This window comes from Panthera pardus, unplaced genomic scaffold (genome assembly GCF_024362965.1).
Source record: "Panthera pardus isolate Hobbes unplaced genomic scaffold, ASM2436296v1 HiC_scaffold_11, whole genome shotgun sequence".
NCBI classification, from domain to species: domain Eukaryota; kingdom Metazoa; phylum Chordata; class Mammalia; order Carnivora; family Felidae; genus Panthera; species Panthera pardus.
The window spans coordinates 72,151,363-72,167,919 of NW_026526666.1; the positions used below are offsets into that span (position 1 = coordinate 72,151,363).

Genomic DNA, 16,557 nt, shown 5'->3' on the forward strand with positions numbered 1-16,557 from the left:
GAGGTTCAAAACTATCTGAGTATCCAGGAGGGTCATTATGCTCTCAGCCCTAGGGGAGGAACGAGGTAGGACAGGGCCTTTAATACCTGGTATTTGGTAGTCCACGTACCTGGGCTCAGTGACGGGAGGAGGGGAAGTTACAATAGGGCTCTTCCTTCTCTGCCCCAGTCTAATGTCCTCCACCCCCAAGTCACCCAGAAAACAGAGCCTAAAACAAGAACTAAGTGCTGATGTTTTATTTGAGAACTGCAAACCCCGGGCAATAAGTAAAGGGAAGCAAGGCAGGGAGAACTAGTGGTAATGCAAATTGATAGCAGTTGGGTCCTGCTTCATGACAAGCCTTGAGGAAACACCATAGGTGTGTCCATGGCTACATGGGAGGTCTCCCCATTGGCTGTACATTTTGGGGAAAGAGTGCCTTGTGGCAATTAAGGAAAAGGAGGGAAGAAGGAATTTATCTGCCTGACTCTCTCCCATCTTCCATTAGTCAAATGTTATTCCAAGAGCATTAACTCCCGCACACTTCTGGGTTGTTAATGGCAACTTGAGATGCCAGATCCCATGTCCTGCAGTGGGACATTCCATGCAAGTCTGGAAGCTGTAGGACAAGACAATCTCTGGGCTTATGGCTGATGAATACCAGAGAGAATGTGATTCTGTACATAAGTGTCCCAAGCAGTCCAATACTGTTTTTCTCATTTACTAGAAGAGGAAATATGGTAAAGTGACCAAGAACCTTTCCCAAGGTCACATGGCTAGTAGATGGTAAATTCAGGATTTGAGCATAGTCTGGCTCTGGAAACTATAGAAGACCAAGATAAGGAAGTTGGATTTTACATAGGCAAAAGAGAGTCACTAAAGGGTTTTAAGCTGGGGAGTGATATAAGATAAAGAGCTTTTTTATAAAGCTTCCAATTCCTACTTTCCTCCATCTTCCCATGAGGCTAAACTTAGGAAAAGCAAGTGGCCCCAGAGAGGTGAGGGCATGCAAGATGGTTTTTGAGAAGTCTCTGATTGGGTCCAGAATTCATATAGGCTTTAACACCACCTCATAATCTTTCTCTGTCTTCATCTAAGCCTACACCTTCCAGAGACTAGCTGGTCAGAGGCAGGCAGGATCTGGGAGAACCTAAAATAAAGAGAGAGATTGACCTAAAGAACAGGAGCAGGAGGACCAGCCATTTTCCCATTGTTCGTCTGTGGGTCTGGGGATCCTGGCACCCGCAGATGAGTCCTTTGGTGTTGCCTGAGATGGTCAGATCTCATGAACTGTCGGCTGCACTGATCACATCTATATGGTCGATATCTGGTGTGTATCCTCATATGTCGTCCAAGCTCATCAGAACGGAAGAAAGACCACGTACAGCCTTCCCACATGCATTTATAAGGCCTCTCACCTGGGGGAAGGGGGTGACAAGGAACAGAAGAAATTAAGTTTAACGATAGGCCAGCAGGTGCACAGGAAGGAGTCTCACTCTATGAGGAAGAGCAGTCAAGGCTGAGAAACCAAAAGAAAACCATAGGAAAGTAATGAGGAGGCAACACCATCAGTAGTCCCCATGATCTTGACACAGTCACACTGGACCATGGGAAAGCAAATTGGTGGGGCCAATATAGCTTGACTCCAAACTTGAAGGATGACAAGCTAACCTCAAGGCATTACAAACCAGTGGTCCAGCACAAATCTAAAGCCCAGAGACTCCTCCACCCCGCCCAACCCTACCCCTCCTATCTGACACCTCATTCACCTGTGTGTTTGCGTTGGTGACTCACGAGGTGGGAGCGCTTAGTATAAGCTTTTCCACAGTTCTCATATTGGCAGGAGTAAGGCCTTGAAACTGGGGATCTCCTGGGAGCCCTTTCCTGGGCCCTGGAGTTCCGCTCCACTCGCTGTGGAGCTCGTATGGGCTGCTTGGGTAGGAAGGAGTCTTCCGGGGAGGCTGGCTGGCTCATGAGAGAGTATTGGGATTTTAAAGCCTGCAATGATGGGGACCCAGCTGGGCGCATCCTAAAATCATGGGGATCTCTAGGGGGTGACATCTGAGCCAAAGAAGGGAGCATTGTCTGAGCCTCAGTAGAAGACATAGTTGGGGCCAATACCATTTTAGGTGTTAAAGAGTCTCTATTAGAAGGTACCGTTGGTGGGCCAGAATAAGAAATTGTGGGTGCATTGATGTGGGACATCATGGAGATTCCACTGGGAGCTGAGACTGGTAGACCACTGGAGGGCATCCTTAGATTCCTACAAAAGTTCATGGCCATCCCTGGAATACTGGGTTCTCCTAAGGCCATCATCTGGGACCTCTTGAAAATCATCATTCCTGGCTGGGAGGGAGACATCCCCTCACAGTAAATCATCTGGGAAGGAGTGTGAATCACTTGGGAGCAGTAGCTCACGCCATGCTCTGGCAGCAACATACTGAACTGTTGCCCCATATCACTTGCATTCTGCCTGGGTGCCTCAGTCAAGGCCAAGGGGATCCTCTCCAGCTGTGTGCACTGAGGGAAGTGTTGAGTGTCTGATGGGCCGTCATTCCAAGAGGCGTCCACTCCACTGCTTCCAGGAGATGGAGACATGTCCAAGATGGACATGGACTTCTCAGTATCCTTGAAGAGAGAGAGAGTCAGGTGAAATTCACTCTAGTTCAAATTCCAGTTCCACTTTCCCTCCTTCCCACCCTCATCCAGGTCTCCAATATCTCTTGCCTGGATTATCCTGCCTCCAAGCCATTCTCCAGTTTGGGCTTTCTGAGATGCAGGTCTGGCTGATGGGAGCACAGTGGAAGCCTAGATGTACCTCATGCCATTTTTTTTCCCTTGGCATGTTTTTGTTTATCTCATGAAAAGCAACAAAGAAAGCAAATAAAATATTCCACAACCTATACCTTCAGCAAAACTGAGAAAACCCTCAAAGATTATATTTAAGTGTGAGGGTGAAAGAACATCCAAAATCAGCACAATAAGAAAGCCACAGGAGCGCCTGGGTGGCTCAGTCCGTTAAGCGGTTGAGTGTCCGACTTCCGCTCAGGTCATGATCTCACAGTTCATGGGTTCCAGCCCTGTGTCATGCTCTGTGCTGACAGCTCAGAGCCTGGAGCCTGTTTCAGATTCTATGTCTCCCTCTCTCTCTGCCTCTCTCCTACTAGCACTGTCTCTCTTTCAAGAATAAATAAACATTTAAAAAAATTTGTTTTAAAGAAACCCACAAAGTTTCGGATGGGTCATGGCTGTAGCACAACTTAGAAACCACCTGCAAATATTTACGTACAAAAGAGGGTCTCACCTGAGTTGGAACTGCTGTGGACAAGTCTGAGATCAAGCATTGGAGGAAGGAAGGAAAAGAGGCAGACTTTTAACAATGGTGGGGGACTGGCTTGGAAGTCCGAGGCAGTATTCCTTGGTGACTAACTGGTGTGAAGGAAAGAAAGGAAGATAATGGTGGTAGAAACAGGACAAGATCCAAGAATCATATTTTTTTAAAGCTGCCCATTACTGTAGCATTAGAGATAGTTCTTGAGCTGAGAAACTGGAAAAGCAACCCCACCATCTCCCATCTATTCATCCACTGGAACAGTCCAGAAAAGACCAATCCATTCAAATATGAAAAACAACGCATAAGTAAAAAATACAGTATCCATAAAAGACACTTAAACACCAAAACAGAAATTAATGATTGTAATTTCTCAAAAAGAAAAAAAATTCACCAGAAAAAATATTGCCACAGAGCAAGGAAAAATGAGCAACATTCAAACACACACACACACACACACACACACACACACACACACAAAGAAAGCAAATTTAAGAAAGCAATTTCAGCTTTTACACCAATTACAGAAACATCACAGAGCAGAAATAGAGGAATTCAAAGAAGTTATGTACAGATAATGGGCTACAAGTTATATTAGAGGGGAGGGAGGGGACAATGATAAGGGGCATTGGAGGAGCTGCTATGGTGGTGGCAATGTTTCAGAGGTCTTCACTTTGTAATAATTCATTAAGCTGTACACTTACTTAAATGCACTTTTCTGTTTGAGTGTTACTTTCCATGATAAAATCGCTTTAAAACAATATTGTGAGAAATCAGGATTTTCAGAAAATGAAAAATTCTATTATAAAAATCAGAGAAGTAAAAATAATGCTGAATTTAAATAGAAAATATTCTATACAATGTCCCTCTTAAAAAGGGAATTTCGGGATGCATGGGTGGCTTAGTCAGTTAAGCGTCTGACTTTGGCTCAGGTCATGACCTCACAGTTCGTGAATTAGAGCCCCGCATTGGGCTCTGTGCTGACAGCAAAGAACCTTCTTGGATCCTCTGTTTCCCTCTCTCTGCCCCTCCTCTGTTCACATGCTCTCTCTCTCAAAAATAAATAAATATTTTAAAAAAATTAAAAATATTTAAAAAATAAAAATAAGCATTATAAATGCTTATAATTTAAAAAAAAAAACTCAAATGAACAACCTAACTTTACACCGTAAGGAACTAGAAAAAGAACAAACTAACCCTAAAGCTGGTATAAGGAAGAAAATATTAGAAAAATATCAAAGAAACCAAAAGTTAGTTCTTTGGAGAGATTAACAAAATTGCAAAACCTTTAGCTAGATTGACCAAGAAAAATATGTGAGGACATTACTATCAATTTTACAGAAATGAAAAAGATTATAAGAGCACTATGAACAATTTTATGCCAACAGTTTGGATAACCTAAATGAAATAGATAAATTCCCAAAAAGACAAAACCTACCAACACTGAATCATGAAGAGAAAGAAAATCTGTACAGACCTGTGACTAGTAAAAGAGACCGAGTCAGCAATCAAAAGCCTCCAGGACCAAGAAAAACCCTGAACTTGATGGCTTCGTGGTGAATTCTAAACATTTAAATAATATAAATGCTTCTCAAATTCTTCCAAAAAATTGAAGAGGAGAGAATACTTGCTAACTCGTTCTAGCATGCCTTGATACCAAAGCCAGATAAACACATCACACAAGTAAAGCAAACAATAGAGCAACATTTTTATGAAGATGGATACCCTCTCCAAAAAAAAAAAATCCTCAAAAAATTAGCAAACCAAATCCACCAGCATATTAAGCAAAGTATATCACATGACCAAATAGGATTTATCCCAAGAATGCAAGGCTGATTTAACATCTGAAAATCAAAGTAAAATAGAGGGGGGAAAAGTAGAAAAAACACTTGAAACAATCCAATAACTTTCATGATAAAAAAAAAAAAAACCCTCAAAAAACGAATAGCAAGAAACTTTCAACTTGATATAGGCATTTATGAAAAGCCCACAGCTAGAATCATACTCATGATGAAGGATTGAAGGCTCTTCCTTTAAGATCAAGACAACAAGGACGGCTGTTTTTACCACTTTATTGGAAGTTCTAACCAGAACAATTACATAGGAAGTAAAGGCATCCAGGGGTGCCTGGGTGGCTCAGTCGGTTAAGCGTCCGACTTCAGCTCAGGTCATGATCTCACGGTCTGTGAGCGTCGGGCTCTGTGCTGACAGCTCAGAGCCTGAAGCCTGTTTCAGATTCTGTGTCTCCCTCTCTCTCTGACCCTCCCCTGTTCATGCTCTGTCTCTCTCTGTCTCAAAAACAAACGTTAAAAAAAAATTTTTTTAAGAAGTAAAGGCATCCATATTGGAAAAGTAAAACTATCTGCTCCCAGATGATACAGTCTTACATGTAGAAAATTCTAAAGATTACACACACACCTGTTAGAACTAATAAACAAATTCAGCAAAAGTAGCAGGATTCAAATTCAACACACAAAAATCAGTTGTTTCTATACACTGACAATGAACTATCTGTAAAAAAAAAAATTAGAAAAACAATTCAATTTACAATAGCATCAAAAAGAAATACTTAGAAATAGCTAAGAAGATTAACTTAATCACTGAAAACTACAAAAAACATTGTTGAAATAAATTAAAAACATAATGGAGAAACACCTTAATGTTCATGGATTGGAGGACTTTTAGTTATGAAGTCAATGCTACCCAAAGCAATCTACAGATTCCATATAATCCTTACAAAATCCCACTTTTTGCAAGAACAGAAAAATCTACCCACTAAAATTCATATGGAACTTCAAGGGACCCCAAAAAGCCAAAAGCAATCTTTGAAAAAGAACAAAATTGGAGAATTTACACTTCCTGATTCAAAATTTACTGCAAAGCTACAAGGCATCAAAACAGTATATTCTTGGCATTGGTGCACCTGGGTGGCTCAGTAGGTTAAGCGTCCGAATCTTGATTTTGTCTCAAGTCATGATTTCACAGTTGTGAGATTAAACCCAGAGTCTGGACTCCAGGCTGACAGTGTGGAGACTGTTTGGGATTCTGTCTCCCTCTCTCTCTGCTCCTTCCCTGCTTATGTACACACACACACACACACACACACACACACACACACATGCTCTCTCTCTCATAATAAAATTAAATAAACTTAAAAAAAGTAAAAAACAAAAACAAGAACAAATGTGATATTGGCATTAAGCATAGACTTATTCACCAACAGAAAGGAATAGAGCCCAGAGAAAACCCTTACCCATATGGTCAAATGATTTTCAATAAGGGTGCCAAGACCATTTATTGGGGGAAAGGGCAGCCTTTTCAATAAAGGGTGCTGGTATACCTGGATATCCACATGCAAAAGAATGAAGGGCCCTTACTTAATACCACAATCAACAATTCAAAATGGGTGAAAGACTAAACGTTGGAGCTAAACTAAAACTCTTAGAAGAAAACATAGGAGAAAAGCTTCATAACAATGGATCTGGCAATGATTCTTCGGATATAACACTAAAGGCACTGGCCACAAAAGAAAAAGAGAGATAAAGTTGGGCCTCATCAAATTAAAACCTTTTGTGCATCAAAAGACACCACCAACAGAGTATAAAGGCAACCCACAGAATGGGATAAAACATTTTTAAATCACATATCTTTTTTTTAATAAATTTTTTAACATTTATTTATTTTTGAGAAAGAGACAGAGTGCGAGCAGGGGAGGGGCTGAGAGAGAGGGAGACACAGAAGCTGAAGCAGGCTCCAGGCTTTGAGCTGTCAGCACAGAGCCCAATGGCGGGGCTTGAACTCATGGACCTCGAGATCATGACCTGAGCCAAAGTCGGACGCTTAACCACCTGAGCCACCCAGGCACCCCACAAATCACATATCTAATAGAGATTTTATCCAGAAAAGATGGAGAGCTCCTAAAATTTAACATAGAGAAAGAACCCAATTCAAAAATGGGCAAAGGACTTAACTAGACTTTTCTCCAAAGATAAACAAATGGGTAATAAACAAATGAAAGATGCTCAACATAACTAATCATTAGGGAAATGCAAATCAAATCCACAATGTGATGTCACTTCACACCCATTTAAAATGATTTTTATCAAAACAAAAACAAAAAAACCACACCCAAAGTGTTGGCAAGATATGGAGAAATTGGAATCCTCGCACACTGATGGTAGGAATGTAAAATGGTGCAGCCACTGTGGAAACCAGTATGACATTCCCTCAACAAATTAAACATAAAATTACCATATGATGCAACAACTCCACTTCTGGTATATACCTACAAGAACTGAAAGCAAGGACCGAAATAAATATTTGTACACCCATGTCCAGAGCACCATCATTCACAGTAGCCAAAACGTGGAAGCAACCCAAGCATCCATTTACAGATGAATGGATCAACAAAATGTGGCATACGCATACATTGGAATATTATTCAGTCTTAAAAAAAGGAGGGGTGACTGGGGTGCTCCGTGGGTTAACAGCTCAGGTCAATATCATCTCATGGTTGTGGGATCGAGCCAGCAATAGGGCCCTACGCTGACAGCGAGAAGCCTGCTTGGGATTCTCTCTCCCTCTCTGCCCCTCCCCAGCTCACGAGGGCCTGTGTGCACACACTCTTTCTCAAAATAAACAAACATTTACAAAAAAGAAAAAAAAAGGAAATCAACACAAATGAGCCTGTGAGACATTAAGCTAAGTCAAATAAGCTAGTCACAAAAGGACAAAGAATGTATGATTCCATTTATATGAGGTATTTAAGGAAGTCAAAATCAAAGAAACAGAACCTGGTGGTCTAGTGGTTAGGATTCAGAGCTCTCCAAGAGACAGAAAGTAGAATGGTGGTTGCCTGGTAGGGATTTGGGGTGGGGATGGGGGATGGAATTAGGAAGCTACTTTTTATTGGTTAAAGAGCTTCCGTTTGGGAAGCTGAAAAAAGCTGTGGAGATTAATAGTGGTGATGGGTGCGCAGTAACATGAATATGATTAATGCCACTAACTATACACTTAAACATGGATGTAGATTTTACCACCCCTTTTTTAAATGTCTAAAAAAGGACACAGAAGGGGTTCCCACTGGCCAAATTTGTGACAGCTTGAGAATCAAGAAGAATAATGACTGTTGGTTTTAACAGAAGCTTTGAACATCGTAAGTTGAAGAAAGAATTAATCATTTATTATCTTTCCGGGAGGAAACTTCTTCAAAATCACCGAAAAAAGAGCCCAGGGGTTTAAGAAAAATCCTATTTTACAGAAGAACGCACACTAATGAATGTAGAAGGAATGGTGGGAATGGAAATTCTTTTACAACCCTTAATGAAACTTTTTTTTATTTTTTAAAAAAAAATTTTTTTTTAACGTTTATTTATTTTTGGGACAGAGAGAGACAGAGCATGAACGGGGGAGGGACAGAGAGAGGGGGAGACACAGAATCGGAAGCAGGCTCCAGGCTCCGAGCCATCAGCCCAGAGCCTGATGCAGGGCTCGAACTCACGGACCGTGAGATCGTGACCTGAGGCGAAGTCGGATGCTTAACCGACTGAGCCACCCAGGCGCCCCTGACCCTTAATGAAACTTTTAAGGAAAAATTAATATTTGGTTGACACCATTAGGTGGATGATTGGTGGGGAACTGGACATTTGGATGTATCCGAGGAAACATATAACATGGATTACTTTCTGACCACAAGGCTAAATGTTAAGTTTGAAAAGAGAGATGAGATCAACCAGGCTTTTCACTATCTTAATTCTAGCATCCCCCCGATGTGGGGAAGCCAGATATGTCTCCTGATGAGGATGGAGCCCATTGTGTCTTTGAGACATTCTCACCAAAAATCAGGAATGCAATTAAACGTTAAGGTCTATCTCCAATTTAGAGGTGATGCAAGAGATAGAATATCAAACTAAATTATACCATGAGAAAACAATCTGATAAATCCAGAAGAAGGATTTTGTCTATAAAACAAAATGAGGATTGTGAAAGATGGAAAGCCAGTCAGGAAAAAAGAAAACTATTCTAATTTCAAAGAAACTCAAGAGATGTAACAACTAGATGCAGTGTGTGGTCTTAAATTGGATCCTCGTTTGGACATATTAGCATTAAGGACACTTTAGGGAGAACTTGAACAAGTTGTAGGGGAATTTGAACAAGAATTACATGCAAGATGATATTAAGAAATAATAAATTTTGGTAGTTTTGAAAATGTTTTGACTATGGAAGAAAACATTTTTTTTATTCTTTTAAAATATTTATTTTTGAGAAATAGAGAGAGTGCACATGACAGAAGGAGAAGGGCAAAGAGAGGGAGAGAGAGAAACACAAGCAGGCTGCATGCTGTCAGATCAGAGCCTAATAAGGGGCTCAAACACACAAACTGTGAGATCATGACCCGAGTGGAGATCAAGAGTCAGACACTCGGGGCGCCTGGGTGGCTTAGTTGGTTAAGCGTCCGACTTCGGCTCAGGTCATGATCACTCAGTCTGTGAGTTTGAGCCCCGCGTCCGGCTCTGTGCTGACAGCTCAGAACCTGGAGCCTGCTTTGGATTCTGTCTCCCTCTCTCTGACCCTCCCCTGTTCATGCTCTGTCTCTGTCTCTGTCTCAAAAATAAAAACATTAAAAAAAAATTTTTTTTAAAAAGATTCGGATGCTCAACTGACTGAGCCACACAGGTGCCCTGAAAATAATTTTTTTTACCTCTAGAAGGGCTGAGGAGATCCTATCTTGTTTTATTTACCACTATATGCAACTAGCATAAAGTAGGCACATAATAGGCCCCAGATCACTGTCTATTGGATGAGTATTTCTGGGGTGCCCAGCCCCTTTTTCCTCCCTCTCAGTGATGGCCCTCTTTCATTTTCCTGATCCTTCACAGGCAAACTTCTTTGGAGATGTCTAAAAAAGACGCCTTTATCACTACCTTGCTTTATTATTCCCAAATTCCATATGGCCCCCATCTCATCACAGAAACAGCTTTCACAAAGGTCATTGATGACCTTCATTGTCTCTACTAAGTCCAAACACTTGTCAGATCCCTTCTTGTTTGGCCTCTCAGGAGCTCCTGAGACTACTGGCCATACTCTTCTTGAAATGTTTTCCTCCCTTGGACTTAAGAACACATTGTCACACTTGCTGGATTTTTCTCCTTCCCTCCTCCCTGGCCCTCCCTCCTCCTCCATCTCTTCTACTGGTTTCCCTCACCTACAAATTTCTAGTCAATCTTTCTCAGGCTAATGATCCATCTTGGTTTATATTCCACTTATTCTTAAACCAGTAGCTCCAGGGCAGACTTCTCCGGAATCTTCCAGCTGCCCAATGCGCAGTCCATTTGGATAGCCCAAAGGCACTTCAACAGACTGTATCTAAAACTCCCATTCATTCCACTCACCCAACCAAAGGGGTTTAAAAACAACAATAAAACAAGCTGGTTCCCTCCCATCCTTTGCTCTCTCAGAAAATGTCCCTACTGTTGCCCACCATGCAAGCCAGAAACCTGGTAAGGTGTGCTGAATGGCTCCTTCACCACCTAGATCTAAGTAGTTACCAATTCCTGCAGTGTCTACCTCCAAAATATGTCCAGGATCTATTTGGTTTTGTCTGTCTCCACTCTCACCTCCCTAGTTAGGCTGCCATTTTAGTTCTCACTTGGATTATCCCAGTACCTTTCTAACTATTGCCTTGAATTCCCCCATCTCCACCAGGGCACTCTATACAAAATGCAAATCTAATCATAACTGATCACATTTAAAATCCTCAGTGGCTTCCTACTGGCTGAAGCCCCCTGCATGATCTCAGTAAGGTCGGGGAATCCCTGCCTCCCTCCCCTTGGGCCATGCTCTCATCACTCTCTTGGCCTTGGTCTCTGTCCATCTTTCATTTCCTCCAACATAGAGGCATACTGTCTCTGGTCTCAGGCCCTGCAAACCCTTGACCTAACCAGTTTCTCAGTCCCAAACCAAATCCTCAGCTGTCTTCTCAACCTCCTAAATCAACTCAAACACCTCTGCTATTTGCTCCTGTGGCACCTGTTCTTCTTCATAGTAATTTGTACACTTGCAATCATTCAGCGATTTATTAATAAAATGGTATGATATCTTATAGTAAGCTCACCATTGTATTCCCAGGGCCTTGGCAAAGTATTGCCACTTAGTAATTTTTTCCTCCCTGCCTGCTCCCCGCTGACTTCCTAACTTTGTCTTCTTTCCTGGATACTCAAGTCCCTCGACACGAGTTACATGGACCTTTTTTTTAACCCCCCAGCTCCCAGCAGAGGTGCTAATGCTCGATGGATATTAATTGCATAAATGACACATGATTTGTGTCCTCGATCTCCCATCCCCACCCCCTTCCCAACTCCATCCCTCATACTTCTAATGCCCCAGATATGTGCTTGCCTCCACCGCCAGCCTGCATCCATCCCACCCCCGCCCCCCAACCCCCACGCCGGCCCTGGTGCTGACTTCTGGACTCACCTGCACGAGCTGGTGCTGAGCCTCCTGCCACTGGCTCAGCCTCTCGGCCTCCTGCTCCATTTCAGCCTGGGATCGGCTGCACATCAGGACTGTGTGCGGGTCCAGACCCGCACCAGAGGACAGCTGACACGCGACGCCTCGGGGTCGCAGATGGGGTGTCCTCGCACCACCACGCCACAATCACAATCACCGCGCTCAGCTTCTACCTACCACGGCGCCGGGGGGGCGGAGCCAAGGGTCTCACCCACCGACCCACCCTTCAGCCGCTGCCCCACCCCGCCGCAGCAGGCACCTGGGTCCTGCCAGGGGACCTCAGACCTTCACTATATCTTGTATCTTATGTCTGCCTCACCCTACTTCCCCCATCCACCCTTCGGTCTGAACATCTCTGTTTAGCCCAAGTAGGGATAAGGACACCGAGGTTTCAGACTCCAGGCCTGTGGAGTCTCAAGAGTGGAAAAACCAAGGAAGGATGCTGGAGGCAGAGGCAGATAGGGGTGTAGGAGACGGGAGAGCCTCCACCCCACTCCCCACCAGGTCAGGGTTCTTGACACAAGCTCCTGGAGGCCTGAACCTTCTCTGCTGTAGACCAGGTATCCCTGTCTGTTGTGTGTACAAACCGAATACCGGGAGCTCCGTGGCACAGTGTCTTTATTCCAGCAGACTTACGGAGTACCTCCTATGTGTGGGCACTGTTTTGGGGGACTGGGGATGCAATGGCAAACAAGACAGAACTAAGGGTCTTTGCTCTGAAGGAATTTTCATCCAAAAAGGGCAGACAAACGAATATAGTAAAGCCAATAGTTAATAGAATTTTCTTTGGTGTTGAGTGCCACAGCGAAAACGAAATAGGAAAATGTGAGCTGAGAACTAAGTGCCTGAAAGGAACCTCCCCATAGGAAAATTGGAAGGATCTGAGGCAAGAAAGAGCTTGGCATGCTAGAGGAAACGCAAAGGGGCCAGGCAATCTCCGCCATGTGAGCAAAGGAGAGAGTGGGATGACATGATGGGGATGGTCTTAAGAGACCATGGACAGCAGTTTGAACTTTATTCAAAGTGTGATGGGAAGCTACTGAAGGAATTTAAACAGGAAATTGACAGGATCTAAGTTTTACAAATAATCCTCTGTTTCCTTTGAGGCTTATGGATTATAGGAAATGAGATCAAAGCAGGGACACTAGTTAGAAAGCTAAAGGAGCTCTCCAAGAAAAAGCTGTTAGTGTTTGTTGGGGGGGGGGGGGTGGTGATGGTGATTAGAGAATATTCTACAATTAAAAGGGACAGGACTTGGTAATGCTTTGGAATGGTGAAGGGCTGGGAGGAAAAGAGAAATCAAAGATAACCCCTAGATTATTGGCTTGAGCAACCAAGTGATGACTGTACCATTTGGTAATATGGAAAAAGGAGAAGAGGAGCAGATTTGGAGACAGCCAAAACAAGAATTCCATTTTAGACATTGGTTTTGAAGTGTCTATTAAAAATGCTAATGGAGGGGCGCCTGGGTGGCTCAGTCGGTTGGGCGTCCGACTTTGGCTCAGGTCATGATCTCACGGTCCGTGAGTTCGAGCCCCGCGTCGGGCTCTGTGCTGACTGCTCAGAGCCTGGAGCCTGTTTCAGATTCTGTGTCTCCCTCTCTCTCTGCCCCTCCCCTGTTCACGCTCTGTCTCTCTCTGTCTCAAAAATAAACGTTAAAAAAAAAAAAAAATTTAAAAATGCTAATGGAGAGGTTAGGGCTGTAAATGTAAATGTGGGTGCTATCAGCACAGAGGTGGTGGTTATAAGGCCATTAGAGTGAGTGATGCCAATTAGGGAGCTGGTTAGAGAGAAGGACTGGGGACAAAACTTGAGGACCTCCTGTAGGATTCAGCAGAACAGAAAGCTCATGCAAGGAGACTGAGAAGTAACAGAAGTAGGGAGAAAGTCAGGAGATTATATTTCAAGAAGCCAAGAGAAGTATGCATTCAAAAGAGGGACCTTTCAGGGCACCTGGGTGGCTCAGTGGGTTAAGCCACTGACTCTTGATTTTGCCTCAGGCCAGGTCACGACCTCATGGTTCGTGAGATTGAACCCGAGTCAGGCTCTGAGCTGACAGGGTAGAGCCTGCTTGGGAATCTCTCTCTCCCTCTCCCGCCCATCCCCCACTCTCTAAATCAAATAAGCATTTAAAAAAAGAGGGACTATTCAGGTGAATTGAATGTTGCTAAGAACCAGCTAACTACCTATTGTATCTGACAAGTTAGAGGTCATCGGTGACTGACAAAACCAGCTACAGAGGAGAGAGAAGCCTGATGGGACCACATGAAAAAAGAATAGGAATTGATGCTGTGGGACACTGAAACATTGTAAACAACTTTTTCAAAGAAGTTTTGCTATAACGGCGCCTGGCTGTCTGAGTCGTGGAGCCTGGGACTCTTGAACCAAAACAGCTAAATTGTACCCGTGATATAACATTTATTTTCCTGATTCACCTTTCATTTTAAAACAGCTAACAATTTTTAAAGAATATGTTTCCAGGGGCACCTGGGTGGCTCAGTAGGTTAAGTGTCCAACTTCAGCCCAGGTCATGATTTCATGGTTCATGGGTTCAAGCCCCGTGTCAGGCTCTGTGCTGACAGTTCAGAGCCTGGAGCCTGCTTCAGATTCTGTGTCTCCCTCTCTCTCTGCCCCTCCCTGGCTCATGTTCTGTTTCTCTCTCTCAAAAATAAATGTTAAAAAATATTTTTAAAAAAGAATAACTTTCCATTAAAAAATATGATTCCCATTCAGTAAAATATTTCATGTATGAATTAAAATTTGTACTTAACCAAGCAAAAATATTTTGGTTCCCATTTGCATTGTTTCACTATTCTCACTTTTAACACAAAATTCCAACTGGTTACATTGAAGGACAAAATTGAAGTAAATCAAGTTGTTTCCTCGCCTTTATAAGCATTGACTATAAATCTTTTGAAGCTATCATGAAACAGACATATCTAATAACCACAAGGGTTGGAGACATGACCCATGCCTAGAATTCCAAACACATAGAACTGAACATTCTCTTCATTAACTTCCACATTGAATGCAATTTTATTAAAAGTACTGTAATAAAAGTATGCTAATGTAAGCTTACATGATTTTTGTGGGTTTTTTTCTTTTTTTATCGAGATATAATTGACATGTTATATTAGTTTCAGGTATACAACATAATGTTTTGATGTTTGTATATACCACAAAGTGATTACCACAATAATTAACACCCATCACCACCATTACAATTTTTTATCTTGTGATGAGAACTACAAAATGTACTCTCTCTCAGCAACTTTCAAATATACAATACAGTAGAGGCGCCTGGGTGGCTCAGTTGGTTAAGCATCCAACTTCGGCTCAGGTCATGATCTTGCCGCTTCTGAGTTCGAGCCCCATGTTGGGCTCTGGCTTGACAGCTCAGAGTCTGGAGCCTGTTTCAGATTGTTTCCCTCCCTCTCTCTGCCCCTCCTCGCTTGCACTCTGTATCTCTCTCTCAAATATAAATAAACATTAAAAAAATAAGTAAAAAATATACACATACAATGCAGTGTTATTGACTATAGTCACCATGTTGTACCTTACATCCCTAGGACTTTTTTATCTTACAACTAGAAGTGTGTACCTATTGACCACCTTGACCCATTTTTGCCCGCCCTCCTTCCTCATTCACTTCGCCCCCTCCCCGACTTCTGACAACCACCAATCTGTTCTATGAATCAGTGCTTTGCTTTGCTTTATTTTATTTAGAATCCACATATGAGTGATATCTGATCATATTTGTCTTTTTCCGCCTGACTTATTTCATTTACATAATGCTCTCAAGGTCCATCCATGTTGTCACAAATGGCAGGATTTCCTTCGTTTTATGGCTGAATAATATTCCATTGTATGTGTGTTCATATATGTGTTGGGTGTACATATATATTCATGGCAGTGACCAATGTTTTGTAAACTTTCTGGTATTTTTTTCTTCATGTACAAATGCGTATGTTATGTCTCAGTTTTTGTGCTTTGAGTAAAAACAAGATATTTTCAGGCAAAAAAAAAAAAGTCAGGAAATGGGGCACCTGGGTGGCTCAGTCAGTCAAACATCTGACTCTTGATCTCAGCTCAGGTCTTGATCTCAGGGTCATGAGTTCAAGCACCGAGTTGGCCTCCATGCTGGGCATGGAACCTACTTAAAAAAAAAAAATCGGGAAAATTTTCTAAATGTATCCTCTGGTTCAGAGGTGAAATCTGGAGTCAGGGCCTAGGCTTAAATCCTAGAGATGGCTCTGGTTCTGAGATTTTGGAATGTGTGATTTAATTTCCCTGATTCTTACTTTGTTTATTAGAAACTAGTGTGGTAGGGCCCCCTCCCTAAGGAAAGAAACAAAACAAAACAAAACAAACCTCAAGGTAACCTGGTTATGCACGCACATGACAACACCACTCATGACCTTGTAACATGAGACCGCTTAATCAGACTGCAGTTTGTGTGTATTACCATACATGGGAGTCAAAGAGGTAGAAAATATATAAAAAACTGTGCCTCTTGACGTTCGAGGGCTCAGTTCTTTGGGTATGAACCCAACTGAGTGGTGCCAGCCAGAATAAAGTTGCTTCTGAAAGAGCAGACCTAGGCCGGCCAACTAGTGACTATGTTCCTGACATGGCCGCAGAAAGAGGTTCCCTCTCAAACCTCAGACCACGCCTCCTCCCCTTGAGTAACTTATGTTTTCTAAGAAAGCAGGCTACTGATTGATGCTTTCTTCCAAAGT

The 16,557-nt window shown here is 42.6% G+C and overlaps 1 protein-coding gene and 1 long non-coding RNA gene across 4 annotated transcripts in view; one reads left to right on the forward strand and one right to left on the reverse strand.

Annotated features, from left to right (window-relative positions):
- Window positions 1-221: 221 nt before the first annotated feature.
- On the reverse strand, window positions 222-11,904 carry KLF17 (KLF transcription factor 17). 3 transcript variants are annotated; one of them, XM_053896204.1, is made up of 5 exons: window positions 11,786-11,904; window positions 5,729-5,821; window positions 3,284-3,408; window positions 1,749-2,607; window positions 222-1,397 (listed from the first exon to the last, which is right to left on the reverse strand). In XM_053896204.1, exons 4-5 carry the CDS (start codon window positions 2,590-2,592, stop codon window positions 1,153-1,155), a joined length of 1,089 nt encoding a protein of 362 aa, XP_053752179.1. In that variant the 5' UTR covers window positions 2,593-2,607; window positions 3,284-3,408; window positions 5,729-5,821; window positions 11,786-11,904; the 3' UTR covers window positions 222-1,152. The 3 variants fall into 3 exon arrangements, with proteins under 3 accessions (XP_053752179.1, XP_019284549.2, XP_019284550.2); XM_019429004.2 differs by lacking the exon at window positions 5,729-5,821; XM_019429005.2 differs by lacking the exons at window positions 3,284-3,408; window positions 5,729-5,821.
- A 192-nt stretch (window positions 11,905-12,096) lies between these two features.
- LOC109254803 (uncharacterized) overlaps window positions 12,097-16,557 on the forward strand; it is a 43,877-nt gene continuing 39,416 nt past the window's right edge. The window contains exon 1 of the long non-coding RNA XR_002074981.2: window positions 12,097-12,378. This is a non-coding gene — a long non-coding RNA (uncharacterized LOC109254803). The remainder of the gene's footprint in view (window positions 12,379-16,557) is intronic.

Excerpts from the sequence above, each read along its gene's own strand:
- KLF17 (XM_019429005.2), bottom strand. The coding sequence starts at position 11,869 with ATGTGCAGCCGATCCCAGGCTGAAATGGAGCAGGAGGCCGAGAGGCTG. Across the intron at positions 2,608-11,785 it reads CTCAGCACCAGCTCGTGCAG|GATACTGAGAAGTCCATGTC; the intron begins GTGAGTCCAGAA and ends TCTCTCTTCAAG. Across the intron at positions 1,398-1,748 it reads TCACCAACGCAAACACACAG|GTGAGAGGCCTTATAAATGC; the intron begins GTGAATGAGGTG and ends CCCTTCCCCCAG.